Here is a 19,518-nt window from a genome sequence, read left to right as displayed (position 1 = left end):
ATATGCGATCTTTTCTATGCAAAATTTGACGATTTTATAGTCTCTGGCTCTCGTAAAGGTTAAACAAAACTGAATAAGTTACTTAATAGCTAGATTCAAGATTGATTTGCGTTTTTAAGTTGTATTTGTTTAAACTCACATCAACAACTACTTAAAAATGAATTTCAAATTATTTATTCATAAAGTAACATTACAGCATATAATAGAGAATTAACAAATAAACAAAGCCCAAACAAATTACATTCACAAACAAATATACGAAACAGCAAACATACGTATTTATTAATATTAAATAATATAAAAATAAAATAAGAAAACGGAAATGAAACAAACAAACTACAACTGTTTTAAAGAAAAAACTAATTGTTACTACTGTCAAATAAAGTCAAAGCCCTCCACTTCCTGAAATATAATCCCATACCCACTTTTAAATTCAAATTCAAAAATCATTTATTCATGTAGGTAACATAATCTACACTTATGAACGTCAAAAAAAGAAATATACATTAAATGCTTTTGATTTTACATTTAAATTCTCAAATCAAGGTCGGAGAACGGAAGAGAAGAACTGGCAATAAACTCTCTGCCACTCTTTTTATTTAAAGTGACAAATTTCCACAACTTAACGGTTAATTCTCTAACTCCAAAAATAATATTCCAGTTAATTCACGATACAAGCCTCTGTTAAAAGCCTCCATCAGCTGTCAAGTTAACCCCAAGTGAACATAACCACAACCCTCTTGCCTGCGGCTCAAAAAACTATAATGATATGTCGAGTGAGGTGTCAAGGGAAATTTGAGTAAATTAAAATAGGAAGATATAGCGAATAACGCTGCAACTCGCATTGTTCCCGACGCGAACTGAGCGAAAAACTAACTAGCTTTTCATTCCACCTCTCGCTCGGTCTCCATGCGTTTTGTGAGAGACAGAAATATATAATTGTGGCTTATAGACGCCCTCTCGCATTGTGGTGGAGTAAGTAATTAGGTGTGGTGCTCATTTATATGAGATATAATGTTATTTTATGCTACGTAATGCTCTTACTATATTACTTGGGGGACATTGTTTTGTGCGGCGTGAAAAAATATTGGCTGATAATTAATATGTAAATGGAAATGTCTGATTTTAAGAGAAAACTAAGTCTGTATGGACACAAATATTATCCAAATAATTATAATAAAACATTGTTATATGATACCTCAACTTAACAATCATACAGTATTTATAATTTTTTTAACCTACATATGGAGGCAGTGTATTAAATAATATTTTAAATACAAAAACCTATTCTTCTATTATTAATATTATATATTATTATTATTCTATATCTTTACTCCAACTTCGATTGTGTTCCATTTGGAGAAGAGACTCTTGGGCCGTGGGGTTCAAGGGCACAGGCGCTTATCAAAGACTTAAGTTGGCGCCTGGTACATAGTACCATTGAGACCAGAGCTGGTGCTCTCCTCGCTCAACGAATAAGTATCGCAATAATAAAGCTAAAGCGCGTTCATATTAAGAATTTTAGACGGTAATTGATTAATTAATGTACACCCTCATACTTAATAGACTTCTTTAAAGAATTTGTTCGCGGCTTTATAATGCTAAGCTCATATCAATATGGGAGATTTTTTTTTTAAATACAGGTGCTAAAAACATATAGTTTTGTCGTCATAATTTTGGTTTCTTGGCAGATTTTATTAGTCTGTGTTAAAATCAATTTAATTTAATTTTTGTCTATATATTTAGTTTAATTTTTGTCAGCTGTAGGATTACGAAATAAATAAATATATGATCTAATTCATATGTACCTACTGGGACAGACCCTCTTGATATAACCGTTAACCCGAAACAATAACGCTGTGAAAATACCTCAGCACTGTCAAAACAGTAACCACTAAACACCGGGGGTGTAATTAATTCCTTAGGAGGTAAATCGTAAATTTGAACTAAGTGTTTCCACTTATTAGCTATGGCAATATTGCACCTCAATAAACCTATTGTTTAAAACAAATACTTCTATAAAGAGACAAACAAAATGTAGCTTTTCAGAAATCTTGTATACAATAGTAAGCTTACAACCGCAATAAAAATAACGGTCGTTTAACGATAGTTTCTGAAACAATTGCTTATTACAAATATAATGCCCATATATTGTTTAAAAATAATATTTTTATAGATATCATTGTCCTTTGTTCTTTGAGCAGAAGCCGAGTCTAAAATGATATTAACTATACAATAGTCAAAAAAACAGTTAGTCACAATCCACAATTATCTAGTTCTTGTTAATAAATAGTCTTGTTAATAAAGTAAAATAAACGAAAAACTTCAAAGATGTTGCTTGTAAAGCACGTGAAACCTAGACGCGATTAAATCTACAGTTAATTTTAACTTTTAATCTTTGCTTAAAATGTATGCCCTCAATTCTATTCACTCATATATTCTTCTTGTAATTTTCTTCTTTGATAATCGCCAGATGACTATCCAGAATTTTTGTTCGCCGCATTCAAGTGTAAAATGGCATAGGTACATATGAACGGATTTCAATGTATAACGTAAATTTAATTATTCAAAACTCATCAAATGCAACTCTGCAAAACCCAGAGACTGAGATCTTGATGAGACGAGCACCAAATAACTCAGAACATAAAGTTTACTTACTAAAAGTTTAGATTAGGGAGACAACAGCTGGATTATTCTGGAAGAGGCTAATACAAAAGGAAACTCTCATTAAATGTATACCAAAGTAGGTTAAGGATACACATAGCATTCTCCTAATTTTCCTTATTTTTAGTATTCAATAGACATTGCAAAGACGAATCCAACAGTGCTCATTACCAATTATAAAAACTTATCAACTTTACACTAACTTTCTAATTAACTCGACTTAACAAAAGCGCATATGAGGGTGGCAAGAATTGCTACTTTAACAATTATATGTGTAAACAAAATTGGACTTTAAAACTCACCAGTTACATCCCTAATTTGGAACGAGAACAGTCGTCATGTAGACCTAACGAGTAGATGTTTTAAAGAAAAAATAACCTTGTTTGGTGGTTTTTAAGGTCTTTTTTAGAGTCCGCGTATAAGATAGGGTTGTCTCAAACAAGTTCATTATGCACTTAGACAATTAGTGTACGCCCGCGGCCAGTGCAGTCATTGTCAGCCCTGAGCCCTTCCGTTTCGCGCCTTCCTTCTTTGATTATGCTCATTAGACGGTAAGATTTTGTATACTTTCAAGTTCCTAGTTGACGATACATTTCAGCGCATTGAATTTTCTTTCAATTATTTCGAATTATTTTAATGAAAATTACATTTAACTAGAGCAAGGGATTTAAGATTGTCAATGGCCCATATAATAAATCTATGGTTATAAGTTATGGTAGTATCTAACAATATAACATTCAGTGGTATCTCTATATTATATTCTTTATTTAATGGAAATGTTGTATACATATTTGATGATTCACTAACATTATTATTGACATTGAAAATAAATCAAAATAATTCATATAATTATTTATGTAACAGGAGGCAACTATTGCCAACAAAGCATGCAGAACATGAAAACGACTTATAAAAACATGTCTGGAGTATTGCTCTCGGTAGCGAAACATGGACTCAAACTAAAAAAGAAAGACAAAATCAACAACCTGAAGCTTTTGAGATGTGGTGCTGGAGGAGAATGTTAAAGATAAGCTGGACCGAAAAGAAGACCAATGAAGAGTTGCTGGGTATAGTCGAAGAAAAACGAAATCTGATGAGTACCATTGAAAACCGAAAGGGGAAGATGATTGGACACCTGGTGCGACACGACAACTTCTTTCGGACCATCTGGGAGGGAAAGATAGAAGTCAGGAGAGGACGAGGAAGACCAAGATTGGCTTACATAGATCAGATTAAGGAAAAAGCTGAGGTCGTGGCATACCAGGAGTTGAAGACACTGACACAGAACCGCACTGTTTTAAACATGAGACATGTTAATTTAAATAATATTTTTATATTTATTGTACGGTTTTATTTACTTTATTTGGATTTTTTTCATTGTTTTGATTCAGATTGTTTTCATTTTTGAGATTGTGGATTTATTATTGGGTTCGGGCGTAAGAGGCGAATAAGTAATATACATTATTAATATTTACAAAACATTGTGGCTAAATCAAAAACTGTTTTTGACATAATAGCTGTTGAAACCAGTAATTATGGAGTGATGTGTAGCTAAACATCGTCACACCCACCGCGCTAATCAGCCTCATTATACGCGCAAATCGATTACATCCATTGAAATTGGATGTTTTCACACGGACTGATTACACGTTGTGTCGGTCCTGTTACATAGAGTTTGTATCATATTTGCCGGGAAAAATATAGTCATGGTTTAAATTTATGTGTGGAATGTATATGTATGTATATCGATGTTTTGAAATGTGACGATCATTTAAATGATCCTAATCCTTGGGATAGTTCTGCTACAGTTCAAATATTTAAAGTTCGCTGCCTTAGTTACTAACAATTTGTTTAACTTAAAACTTGGCGATTAAAAACAGTGGACAGTTAGTAGTTTTTTTTATTATAGAATAGGAGACATCAATCGGAGGGCCGTTTGCCCCTGATGACCCTAATATTATGTGATACCATAGACACACTCAATGCCAGAGGTCTCGTGAGTGCGTTGCAGGCATTTTATGAATTGTTACGCACTTTTCTTGAAGTACTCTAAGTAGAATTGTTCTTTAAAATATGCTTTTTAATAGTATGACTTTTTTTTTTAATATCTCACAAAATTCTACAGGAAATATATAATAATATAAAGGAATATACTATGTAATCAAAATAAAATTTTAAAAGACATTACGTATATTAACTACATTCCTTCAACAGAGATAATATAAACATACCTGCTTCGTAGATATAGCTAAGAATATTAATTATTGGTTTGAAATCTTTATCATGATTTAAAATATATGTTTGGTATGAAAAATTAAGTCGACATTTTGTCTTCACCAAATACATTCGAAATATAAATTCAAATTTCTCATACGAATCGCACACCGCAAATCGTATCCGCGGCGTTGATCCGTTAACCGGATTCGCCCGGGTCTGCCCGGATTTGACTCGCATCGCCGGATATACCGCGGTCACATGCGCTAGCCGTGAATTTGGCAAGCTAAATCTAGTTCTAGAATATTGCTTATTCTTCCAGAATTAGAAATACATATATGTAGAATGTTAGTTCATTTTCATGGAATTGATATAACAAATTATAATTTAAAATTTGTGTCACCTTTCCCAAATTTCGTTTTTATTGCAAGTCACAATAAATCTCCCGTAGACCTAAAGCTACAAAGCGATTAGCTTAGCAGTCAATTATTATATATATACTTAACAGGAGCCAAATGGGCAGGAGGCTCATCTGATGTTACCTGATTGCTCGCAAGTGTCTTTGCCGGCCTTTTTAAGATTTGGTGCGCTCTTTCCCTCCAATAGGTTCGAAAATTATTCAGTGGGGAGCTGGTTCCATATAGTGGAACAATGGATATCAAGATGATATGGATGGTATTATATATTCAACCTTGCCGGCGAAACACAGCCGCAGATATTAGTCCGAACAATTCCTGAACATTCTCCGTGGAAATTCGGTAGAAGATGCAGGGAGACCCCACATCTCTACGCAACGCCAAGGGATGAAGCCAAACGGAAACGTCACACGTCGTCGACAATTCGAATCTCTCTTCGTTGATTATGGTCAAGCTGAAGAAGCTGGAACTGGGGTTTACCCGCCCAGAGGTGAAAATTTTAGGCAGATTTACTTAATATTTAGTTAAAGCTTAACAGTTATTTTTATAATACCTAATACTGACCAATATTATTAATATTATAAAAATCTCAATGTGTAATAATTATAATAAGTAACATTAAAATACATATTTCTGCACAAATTTTGAATAATCCTAATGTAATAAATTCGATATATGCGGTAAATCATAGCAAATACCATCAGGCCTAGTTGTAGTCTGCAATTATAATACCAAAAGAGGAAAAACCGAAATTCAATATACAATTCCTCATTAGGTACCCAACCATCCGCATAACGACTGTAAGTCGTATAGTTTTATTAATTTAATTTAACAGTCAAATTTCAAAGGAATAATCTCGAAATCAGATCGCAATGTACCACAGCATATAAATGTTATCACAGAATACACAAAAGGTGTTAAACAATACCCCGTCGAGAACTCTTGACTCGAGTGAGCCCGAAATAATCGTGTAATCGATATTTATTATTTTCGATTATGACGTTTCACTATGAACTTGTAGCGGATCTACGGCGTAGCGTATGTGTAATTTAAAACAAATGAAAAATGTCCGAACTCTATAGGACTATATTAGATATAAAAATATATAATCCTATTTTATATCTTATATCATATCAATCAATCATGGCGCAGCTACGATAATTAATGCATAACTTACGACTGGCTTCAGCATAGGTATTTATTTATTTATTTTACACCGGAATATAGTAATTTTACAGATTTCATAAACTATATTGAAACAATTGAACTAAAGATATGGCTAAAGACGCATACATTAAGAAAAAAGTACAAAAACTTCATTAGGAAAATAACAATATAATAACAAAATAACAAAATATAAAATACTTAACTAAGTAATACCGAATTTGTAAACGACCTTGGTATAGAAAAAAAATTGCCTAAAACATTTTCTGTTACGATCGTCTTGGGTTCTTTTCCTATTAAAACACTGTCTCTGGGTAGTAGGCGCAAACAAGTTCAATAAAATATACCATGTCTCCCTCCATTTTCGGAAACAGAAGAATATTGAATATATATCGGGTTCGATCCCCGGCTGTGCACCAATGGACTCTCTGTATATGTGCGCAGTTAACATTTGCTCGAACGGTGAAGGAAAAGGTCGTGAGGAAACCGACATGGTTTTAGACCCAAAAAGTCGACGACGTGTGTCAGGCTGATCTATAAGATTTAAAAATTATCTTGAAACAGATTAAGAAATCTGAGGCCAAGACCTAAAGAGGTTGTAGCGCCATTGATTAATTTATTTTTACACGTGATTGCCTTGACCCAGTGCAATGACTCCAACTATTCCTAAATGTAATACCTAATCTTACACCTACTCAGCTCACATCAAGCGGTCAGTTCGCACCAGATCGAGGGGCACAAATCAAATTATTTCGCGTAATTGAGTGCTAATCCGTAGGGCAGCCGGCGCCCGTGGGAGCGAACGCCGCGGGCTGCAATATACTTGTAGGGTGACAAGCCTTTGTGTATAATATGAACATGGTAAAGACAAGGTGACAATTTACGTATGATATACATAGTACATGTTACTATGTAGCGGAATTCCGCGGCATTAATGAGGTAGGTTATAATTATATATACAAATAAACGCACTCCGTTTTAATCATGGTATGGGCTTTAGATTGTTGTGTCTATTCTCGACTCTACTAGGCAAGTGATCAGTCTCCTGTGCCTGACATACGCCGTAGACTTTTTGGGTTTAAGGCAAACCGGTCACCTCGCAATGTTTTGTTTCTTTCTTAATGTATAGCAACAAAATAAAAGTATAAATATTGCTGAAAATTTATTAAAGAATGTATCGTTCGTACATTTTTAATTTTTGTAAGACTAGATAATTTCTATTACCTAGTTAACTATTACCTTATAATAACTCTTAATTTATAAACTGCAATAGAGAACAAGTATTTATATCAAAATAAGTATGAAAACTTCCTTAAATAGGGTCACCCCACACCCAGGCTCCCTCTAGCGTTGCGACCAAAACAACGCCCCATGAGAAACCACGGCCACTCCACACTTCAAGATGTAATCGCACCTTTTTGTTTTCTCCATACAAATTTCATTTCCAATTGTTTCTATACAAGTTTGCCCTGTTAGGGTCGTCAAGTGTTTTTGTGCAATTGAGACACTTGAAAATGTAATGAAACTCATTATTAACGCGACTTTAGACTCGTGTGAGTTCCTTCAGCTCTTGACGATTTAATTCTTAGAAAGTTCATATATTACCCACTTATGCTACCGATATTAATAACTAGTATTAAAGTTAACAAATGAATTCTTAAAGAATACTTATAAAACTTTTGTTTATGCCTACACTGCTATAACACACAATATACTGTTATATAGTCACATCAGTTATTTCTTGAATTTTCTTTACCTTAGACCTTATGCAAACTGGCAGGCTAATCGGATGGTATGTGATACCCAGTAGATTCACCGGCCTATTAATAATTGGTACGGTCTTTTCATGGAGTAGGCTCGATTTCGTTCAGAAATACTTCAGTGGGCAGCGTTTGGTTGGACAGGTTTCACATAGTGGTGGTGCGCAGTAAAAACTGCCTTAGAATTATTCAATTGTGGAATTACGAACGGTATTTTGTATTCTGTGCTTGGGTCTTTGTCGATGCGAATAAATTTTACTATTTTAAAAATATATATATATGTATCTAGATGGTCCAAAATATCGAGAACGTGTTACGGGGTAGCACACTGCTGAACATTATATTCATATATAAAACAGGGAATATGCTGTCATATTATTTATTTATTTATTTATTTATTAATTACAGATATTATGCACCGATATATTGGACATATGCTTCTTTGAATAAGTAATAAACATGCATAATTAACAAGTATTAAAAAACATTGTATTAGGTATATTCATATTTTTATGAGAACATAAAAACTGTAGTATGTAAGCCAAAAATCTTCAATCCATATCCAATTTGATTTTAAGAAGAAACTTTTCTATCTCTCACTAAAACAGAATAAACACTTCCGATCAAAAGAATATGCTCTATATAAAAGGATTCTTATGTATGAATCAGTTAAAAATTAATAAAATAGCGCCTTACAGAATCTGTTGCGCTATTTCTTAAACACGTAATTTTTACCAAGATTAATGTGGATCTAGCAATTTTTTGGAGCACTTTGTTATAAGTTTTATAGTTGCGTTAGTGGCAACTATTACTGATCTTTACTGTCTAAACTTAAATTAATATTGTATTTGTGATATATTTTATCATACTTAGAGTCTGTTTCACAATATATGGATAAAGTACCAAATAGCTATGCAACACATAAATTATACGGAAGATAAAAGTTCCGAATAAGAAACTTCGCTTTTCATGACGAATAGCGGTATCTGACAGTCGCGAAACGCAAAATTACTGTTTATCCTACCAATAAGTTATAAATGGCTTATTCGGAACTCATCCGGACACTGTGAAACAGACCCTAAAACTAATTTATAGAATCTAGGATATTTAACTGTAAGTACTTTCATAGAATGGGAAATATATGGGATATTGACTTTTCCATAACAAAGAACACGGGTATCCATATTTCAGCAACAAAACTTAAAAAGCTTTATCCCATTCATCCATAATCGTCGACAATATTAATTTGCTGTCTTTTTGTCAATTGTCACTCGTATTCCATACTATTAGGGGCTTAAAGAAATGTTTTGACGTAAGCCATATTCAGTAACGGATGCAGGTTTTTTGACAAATGACCAGCTATGATTTGTCTCGCGAAGGGCGGATTTGGCAAAGAATAAAATTTGTTAAGTATGGTACAGGACTTATGTCATGCGGCTATACGCAATTATTATATAATTACAGTTTTTGTCTTTGAAGATCAAAAAGGTTTAAAAATGAAATGAGTTTAATAGTAAATAGAAATTGGTATGAAATGCGGTTTATAATCAGCTAATCAAACTAATCAGCATAATTCCACCGTTTTAGTAAACACAATTTAACAGAAGTTTCGTGTTGATTGTTTGAGTAATCAATATTTATCTGATATATCCATAGAAATTGCTTAAATATGCTGAGTTCATGCAATAATCATTAATTAATTTTATTAAAAAAAATCATGCAATGTATAAAAGAAGACACTGAGCTTTTCAGCATCTTACCTAATATTAGTTTTAATTGTTAAGAAATACTTTAATAATTTACATTCCATGTAATTTAACTTTGTTGCCAACCGATGTAAGTATATACGGGGACTATAGACTATTGACAATATACGAGGATCCATATTAGAGAAAACTAAATCACTCCATATGTCAAATTGTGTTAACGCTGTGATCAAAAGATTTTACTTTACTTAAGTTAAAACGTAAAATTATATTAGATATATTCAAATAAACTCGTTTATACATTTATCAAAATAGCATTTAAATGTTGAATGTCATAGAAATAATAACGCTACGATCGTTGGCACAGATAACGAATTTGTTACTCTATGGCAGGGGTGGGCTAGCGTGGTCATAAAGGATGTTATGATATTATGTCATTTTTCCCGCCACAATGCCACGCGTACCATTTCCTGTCTCTAATGCCTTGCTCCTTCCATTACTTTCATTGCCATTATTTTTCTACCGTTTTCCACTGGCCTTGTGTTACTTTAATATGTTGTGATGACTTGTGTCAAATAATGATGTGATTTATTGTATCAAGAATAGAATTTTTACCTATGACTTGATTACTTGTAATTTATCCTATGACCACATGACACATAAACACATGAATTTTTGTAGGAACAACTTGGAATATTTCTACTACGTTGTATTCCCATCTGGGAAAAGACCCTTCCCCTCGGCAGGCAACCTAGACTAACTGATTCATCAAATGAAACGACGGATACTCTAAAGTAGTTGAAAATCTTTTAGTGTCTTCTCTCAGCTAGGGGATACAAAGTATGAAATATTCCATGTTGTTCTCTTGATTGTAGTGTTGACGCACCCACAAACTACGGTGTCTTCTACGCCGACGCTTGCGTAATAGTAATACAAAAAGCAGTGGTTCTTGATCGGAATCCATCTTCATTAATCGTTGCAAGTATATAAAAATAGTACAGTACAATTAAAATAATTCGGGAACTGGCATATTATCGCGAGCTGTTCCAGACAACCATCGAGATTGTCCAGCCATCTTACAGATTGCTGAAAATAAATACTTCATTTATGGGCCTAAGTATACGCTGACATAACATGATTCCTAGTGAAATATTGGAACTGCCTTTCAACAGATTCAAAACACATATTAAAAAAAACATTTAATCGCAACCTGTCTGCGGCTTGGGGTTCCGGTATGCGCTGCTCATAATAAATTGTCCCTATGGCAGTGATGTCGACAAATTAGGACATCACGGACTGTCATGCCAAAAAAGTGGTGGCCGCTTCTCGAGACATACCGCACTCAACGATATCATCCGCTGTTCTCTTGTCAACGTGCCAAGTCTACTTCAGCCGACTGGAATTGCAAGAGACGACAGCAAGAGACCGGACGGTTTGAGTTTGATTCCATGGAAGATGGATTCCACGATAATTTGAGATCAGTTAGTGTGTTAGGGATACGATGTGGATAGGGTACAATTGAGATTTAAAGGAAGATAGAGAAGAACCTAATCGGATAGTAAGTAAAGCACTGTGCCAATTCCCATCTAAATTGTCTTCCTCTTTTGGGTTTATTGTACCACCACGTAATTTCTTAAGGAATCATAAACATTAGACGGTAAACATCACGATAAATCGTATTAAACAGCGCGTGAAGTTAATGTCAATAAAGGCCCTTACCCCATTGTCCCGTTTTGGGACCACCCCGGCCCGGGACGATGGCAAACATACGTTCCGTACCATTTGACACGTCAGCTAGTGTTGCTAATATGTTTCCGGCTATAGTCTAAGAGATAGTGTATACTTTAAGCTCGAAATATTAAATTTATACGAAAAAATTAAATCCCCCATGATTCTTTCGTCTCTATCTGTTTTATTGTGTTGCCAACTTAATTTATATTACATTATCTAACTGATTATTGCCAACAGATAACGTGGTACGAATTAAGATGCCATAGGTAGCATTAGTTTTTCTTGCGATTTTATTGCTTTTAAAGTGAAACTTCTGTTGGCGCATGAGGTTGATTTTTTTAGATGAAATGTCACGAAGATGATGTTTTTGTTGAATAAAAGGGAAAGAGTGATTGAAACCGATTGAAAGAGAGAGTGAGAAAGGGAGCTCGAGGTTAAAGCTATTGGTTAATGTATTTGTTTAGTAGTTACATATTAGAATTTTAGATGGAAATTCTGTCGCATTACGTCTTTGCAGTTAAAGCATATTATTATTTATTAAGATTATCATTAGCACGTATACATTGTGTAAAGAGTGTGAATATAGATATACAAATACATAGAGTGATCATATACTGGTACATAATCATCTATAGGGGCTTTTACCTTCGTTTTCAAACCAATTCGACTTAGGAACTTTTAAGAAATGAGCAATCAGGTAAGTCTTCTGCCCGTTTGCCTGTTTCATAACACAGTACATATTTTAATGACATTTTCGCTCTTACACTACACAGCCGTTTCGCGAGAGAGACCATTGTGTAATCCATTTGCTTTTATTTGGGGGATATTTAGAAGATATCCAAAAACTTTATTCCGCCATTATGTCAGACAAATTGTCCTTGATGAGTCTATTATGGTAATATCTTAATGGATACGCGATATTGTAAATAAAAATCCTAAATTGTTATTTATTTATTTTACGAAAAATAACAATAATATTTTATGGCAATACTTAGAGATACCATTTATAGACTGAACTGAAGAACTTTTATCTATGGATTTTAATGAAAAGTTAATCAGTAGCGCTATAACCTTTTGAGGACTGGGCCTCAGATTTATGTATCTGTTTAGTGATTATTTGTCAATCTCATAGGCAAGTAGGTGATCAGCCTCATGTGCCTGACACGCCGTCAACTTTCTGTGTCTAAGGCAAGCCGGTTTTCTCCCAGTGTTTTCCTTCACTCTACGAACGAATGTTAAATGCGCAGCCAGGGTTTGAATCTACGACCTCAGGGATAAGACTCACGTTGAAGTCACTTAACTTTTCCAACAATGATCCTTTCTTATTCTATCTATACAATCACACGCAATAAAAAAAACATATGGCAGAAAAATTTTGGAGCAAATTTCTTCAAAAGGCAACAGTCTAAATGTCAGTTAAAATTTCATTATTGATTGTCATTGTCAGTGTCAGTGCGGTGTGCGTAGTCTTATTATTGGATATTGGGTTTAAATGCCGAAAGCAATGATAAGAGAAACAGTGCCCTCTAGGCGACTGTTTTAATCTTCAATTAGCACCTGTGGTCCCCCATGGACTAAGACATGGATTAGCATTGGTACAAACTTCATCACAATTATGTCATATCTATTTTCTTTAGCTATCTTTAAATTACACATATTACTAACGCCAATGGTTGCATCATTAAATGTTTTTCTGTCTGTATTTTTAATAATTGTATGTGAAAGAAAGACTAAAATACGTTCGTATATATAAATATTTCAAACGAAGCTTACATTAAAACAGTCACGTATAAAAACGAAAACTGTATTCAATACTTTTACAAAACACACCATTTTCACCCTTTTAGACACAAGATCACAATCGAATTCATTTTTCAAGCCTGAAAACGTTTCATACAGAAATGCACACGATTCATCCATCATTCATCCTATGTGGAAGACGCTTGACGTGTCCGCGAATGTATATAAAGCAGTTTATATATACATTAATACCATTACATAAGGTTCACATTCCTATACACAAGCGCAAAACAGACAAATTTCAGCGTACCATCACTTTATTTCATACAACCTACTATGTACAAGTATGGATTAGGAAAAATGAACCTTTATTCATTGCGACAAGACATACATCGGCGTCTGTAAATAAAGCACATATGCCCTTTTAGAATACCTGACTGTAACTAAGCCATAAACAATGGGAAGCATTTGATAAAACACTGTAATGAATTTTTGGCCCCTATGCCGAGGAAATACGGTTCATATCGGCGTGCAGCGGCGGCTTTTGTTTGAATCTGAATGCGAGATGATAACGATATAAGCTGACGCTGACGTGTCATGACGTGTAAACTTAGATATACGTCACTTTGCATACCAGGAATCCAGGAATTCATGGGAGACAGACGCTGATACTATTCTGTTATGCACAGAACATTTTATTTACATATTTTAAATAAATATTTGTAGGTATGGCTATCAGATTTCTGTATCTGCTTCATAAACTTTTGTCAATCTAATATGCAAGTAGTTCAATTTGTTCGATCAGTCACCTGTGCCTAACACGCCGTCAACTTTTTGGGTCTAAGGCAAACCGATTTCTTTGAAAAGGGTTGGAGCACCGCTAGTTTTTTTAATCGTTATGTATTCAATAATTACTCAGAAGGTTTGTTAATAAAAATTATATCCTAAATACCGCAATACCTACCTACCAGATATTATTTATATCAATAATATAAACATACGACACAGCCACTCCTTTAACCCCATATAAAATAGAAATTCTCAAATTTAGTTATAACAATGTCAGCAACTTCAAACAGTGAAGGGTTAGATTGCTCAATAAATAACAATTTGCAAGAAACGCAGTGAGGTTTCTTTAATTAGTGAAACAAAGTTTCAATAGGGACACCTACAGAGCTGTTTAAGCGTTCAAAATCAACGCAAGTACATTTATCAGAAGGCCGTTCGTTATATTAAAAATTTTACATATATTACGCATACATTAAAAAAAACTACTATTACTATACATTTTGTTAACTAAACTAAAGAAAAAACTAAAAAGCGAACTAGCGAACTGTGGAATCGACTCCTGGTGTGGGTTTTCCCTGGGAGATAAGACCTCCAATTGTTAAAAGAAAGAATCCTACCTTGGCAGCCGGCAACGCTCCCACTAGAATCGTTAATGTGCTGTGATGAGTGCCCTTTTTAGGCGAAACGTACTATCGTTTGCCCCTATTCTATAAAAATGTAAATTTTTACTTACTGTAGTCATAGTTCGCGCGTTGTCCCGACTCAATTTACCCTCTAATACGAATACCTTTGTTATTTGATCAATTCATTACTGAGGCACTTATTTTAAAATACGTAAATCGCTTCAAGTTATCTCTCTACTCTATATAGTAACAACTCTGTATAGATATCTGTCATTATTTACATAAAAACATCGTAAGGGACTAATAACGAACTTGATTAAAGCAGCCTTTTCGATTAAGCCAATAGTTACGAAGGGATTGACATTTAATTATAAATTTACAATCCAATATAATATGCATTTCTGTGATTTCTTGCTTCATAATACATATATGAAGTCGAACTCCTAGCTCCTTCCATCTTCCTTAGAAAGGCATGCCCTGCAATAGGCCACATCTTACTGAACATAAGATGGGATTGTTGGAAACCTTATAGAAAAAATAGCGTGCGTACAAAGTACAAATATCAGAAGTGAAACTTCTTTGAAAATACTAAGGTAGTAAAAGCCCCAAAAGATAATCCCTACCAGTATATGATGACTCCGTGTATTTGTATATCAATTCACACTGCATACGTGCTACTGATAATGTAAATAAATACAAATCTGCATTTACAGCACAAGACGTAATGCAAGAGATTTGCCATCTAAAGTTCTAATATGTAACTACTAAACAAATACATTAACCAATAGCTAGTATTTTTTCTCGAACTCCCTTTCTCACTCTCTCTCTCAATCGCTGTCAATCTCTCTCTCCTTTCTCGTCGACAAAAACGCTGCACATCTTCGTGACGTTCCGTAAAAATTTTACCCTTATGCAGCTAAAGAAGTTTCACTTTAAAGAAGTAAATGTAAATTTAATCATGATAGCGCAGTACCTACAGTTTGTGAAAACGAAAACCCGTAGTAAACATTCAATCAATTACATCTGTCTATCAATCTGTCTGGATCCCTTCGTCATGGCGAACACATTATTTCCGAACGTTTCAGATCATCGGGGAAATGACAGTGTTTAATGTTTTCATCTTTTACCGGATGTAGCATTTTTTTCTTAGGATGACTTGCTGTTTTATAAGTGATGTAATCTCTATGTAAAAAATTAGTTGAAATAAAATAGTATTAAAAACATCAGTGGCGCTACAATATATTTAGGTCTAGGCCTCAGTTTTAGTTTCAGGATCAATCTAATTGTAGGTGATCAGCCTCCTGTGCCGCTGTGTGGACTTTATGAGTCTAAGGCAAGCCAGTTTCCCATGGTTCACGTTCGAATGTTAAATGCGCACATATAAAGAAAGTGCATTGTTACACAGCCGGGGATCGAACTACAACCTTAGGGATGAGAGTCGCACGCTGAGGCAACACCGCCAACTGCTCTAAAATAGTACGTTACAAGAAATCAAAAGCTTAAGATTGGTATATTGTACCTATTAAGCTTTTTGTATAGGTGAAGTTTAAGCCTATTATAGGCTTAAAAGAGCTTGTTATAATTTAATTATTAATTGATTTTTAATTAAAGTTATCCTAAGTAACCTAACTTTTCCTTAAATAAATGAATTTTAGTTGTTATTGATTTCCATGGTGTACCTTGTATGACACCAAAGTTCATAATAATCATGCATGAAAAGTTTTGTAATATCAATCATGTTAATGTTTTTTTTTGCAACGAAACCAATCTTTAGTTCCTAATTTTAGCACGAGAATATTACTGATTTAACTACTTCTGTTATTTTTGGACAAAACCGGTATTTGAAAATAATTTAAATATGATTCTAAAATTTGTTTCTTAAACACTGGCTAACAATTCGATAGCGCGATTTCAGCCTAATTGATTGGTGTCAGATTGTACATATTACTACTATATTATTATGTACCTAATTTTATTGTACATTGTCAAATGTTTACTTGTTATCAATAAAAGCATGCGATACAATTGTTAGATTAAAGAACCCTTTTACCACTATTGAAAGCAGATTTCACGATATGTTTGTAATATTACTTACATAATTATTAACTGATAGATAATTTTGATTTATAAAAACCAACTTGGGATATTACGGCCCTGGTACGATAGCACAGCTTCAGATTGTAAAATTGATACGCAGCTACTACCCTGAAGACAGCTGTAGTATTAGGACACGACACATATCAGAATCTCTTTTTTAGAGTGAGTATGAACGATATCTACTAAATCAAATAATGGACTGAGAAGGAATTTAGAAGAGAAAACAAATAAACGTTACAAAATTATATTTTCTAAAACTACAAATAACATGTTTAAAATACGAAAATGAACAACATTTTTAACTAATTAAATTTAAATGAGTATTGCGCTCTGACTATCACTGCCTCTACTGAACACTAAACGGGTAATACGATATCCTAGCCACATCTTCTGGAACATAGTGTAAATTCTGATACGCTTTCACCATCATCTGCTGGTTGACGACGAAAGGTCGCGGGGAGATGCTCTCAATTGATGGTAGTGGCCTGATATCCAAGGGTATTTCATCTTTTCTTATTGGCACAAAGGATGGTTGACTTATCGGGGTATATATCATGTTGTTGTACATATATTGGGTGTCAGGGTAACTTATTGGTGGGTAGGGCTCTGGACGAGGTTCCATTTCAACAAAATCCCTGGTGTACATTGGTGTTCCGTATGGCGCATCTAACCGATTCTTTCTTCTGGGCCGATATTTGTAGTCTGGATAATCGTGCATGTGTTTCAGCCTTAGCCTCTTGGCCTCGTCTATGTAGGGACGCTTCTCTGCTTCACCCAGACTCTTCCACTCCAAGCCCAGACGCTTGGAGATTTCAGAATTGTGTAGTTTCGGGTTCATCATTGATATCTTCTTCCTTTGCAGTCTCGACCAGACCATGAACGCGTTCATGGGACGCTTTATGTGGTATGGGTTGTTTTTAATCTTCTGAACTGGTTTTATTTGGTCAACGTATTCCATAGTTTTACCGAGGTAGCAGCATGTCGACCGTTAAACTGATCACTGAGGCGCACCAATGTGAACTGATGCTACCAGCAACATAATCCGAGCGATCATTAAAGTAACAAAAGCCGACACACAATAGCAATGACAATTTTCATGTATTATCTGGAGCTGAATAAAGAGCGGCGACAATGCAGTGATTGCCCGCGAATTGTCAAATGATACTGGTATGTTTTGTTAGGCGCGCCTGCGCATTGATCTATTAAACAGTGAGCTTTAACAGATGATTGAAAGGAAGTCTTGATTACAGGATGGTCTTAGATATTGACTACCAACTCAAAGTATACAGTTTGCTCGATGGAATGACGATGACGAAACATACACACAGAAACACACAAAATAATAATTAAAAATAACAAAACATTATGGCAAGATAGAAAGAGGAATAAGGAACATTTTAAGTGTGTAATGTGTGCGAGTGTGTGCACACGTGTTCCGCAGCGCTGGTCATTCTACCAGAGAATTCATTTTACCGTTCATGTCACGTTATACATGATATGAAGTAAATAAATTTCGATGCATATATTAATGTGTAGTAGGGTGCATATTTTAATTACTTTGAGTTCTAATTATATCCTACATAAAAACACGCTAGTTTAGCAATTCTGTTTATAGAACCTTTTTTTTATTGCGGTGGAAATGCATTTGCGCATCCCCCACATCCCCAAAAGTTGCAGGGGTTCAGAATCTCTGCTGTTCAGAGAAAACTACCTCGAGTAGTTTCTACTAAGCCGCATTACGGATGCTCCAGGGTTGCTCTCGCATTCTACCGGCACCAACTAGGTATATAATCTTTTTTTTCGTGGGGTAATGCGTTACTCATACCCTCCCGCGATTATTGCCATGACCATCGCCAAGTGTTTTGTTTTACAAAGTGTTTGTAAGGAGCTGCAACGATATGATACATTGTATCTTCACTAAGACATCATAGAACATTACGATGTTTAGACTAATAAGGAATTTAAGTCTAATTTACCAAAGAATATCCGTGTGTTCTATTTCTTCTCTCACCACTGTTAAACACCTAAAACTAGTGCTAACTAATTCTAATTATTTAGTCCCATTCAATCTTCGCAATAGGCCCTTGTCCAATTCAAAGCCTCGACATTCACGTGATAGTGGAGCCTTTGTTTCTCCAGCAATCTTTTTATTCTGGCGACTTTCTACGAATATAAGAAAAATCTCACCAGAATGAAAATGCGTCTGTAGCTAGGGGAAACGAGACTTTGTCGTGTAAGCATAGGTAGTATCTGCTCAAATCAATATCGGGACCAGACAGTCTATTGACTCACGTGATTTAGATATTATTGTGGTAGGACTTGAGGTGTGCTATAATCTATGACTCCATAATGGGTGTATTCATAGAATTGATCGGGACTAATGTCGCTATTGCTGATGTATTGATACAATGATTTGAATGGATTTGATATGTGTGTTTGATAAAATTTATGTCGCAGTATATTCAGTATTACTGTAGTACTTGTATGTAGTATTTGCAATATTCAGGTGTATCTAGTAACCCAATATTAATACATATTTTAAATGGTATAAAAAGGAATTAGTATTTGACTAAAGTCTGTGTGTATTATAATATTTTAACCAAATAATTATCAA

The 19,518-nt window shown here is 34.4% G+C and overlaps 1 protein-coding gene across 1 annotated transcript; it reads right to left on the bottom strand.

The window, feature by feature from the left end:
* Positions 1–17,226: 17,226 nt before the first annotated feature.
* On the bottom strand, positions 17,227–17,939 carry LOC110996681 (transcription factor sox-2-like). The gene has a single exon (XM_022264488.2). It carries the CDS (start codon positions 17,860–17,862, stop codon positions 17,251–17,253), a length of 612 nt encoding a protein of 203 aa, XP_022120180.2. The 5' UTR covers positions 17,863–17,939; the 3' UTR covers positions 17,227–17,250.
* Between the last annotated feature and the right edge of the window lie 1,579 nt (positions 17,940–19,518).

This window comes from Pieris rapae, chromosome 12, assembly GCF_905147795.1.
Source record: "Pieris rapae chromosome 12, ilPieRapa1.1, whole genome shotgun sequence".
In the NCBI taxonomy this organism is placed as follows: Eukaryota; Metazoa; Arthropoda; class Insecta; order Lepidoptera; family Pieridae; genus Pieris; species Pieris rapae.
The sequence above is the reverse complement of the archived record's forward strand: the minus strand, read 5'-3'. Positions and strand labels throughout refer to the sequence as shown.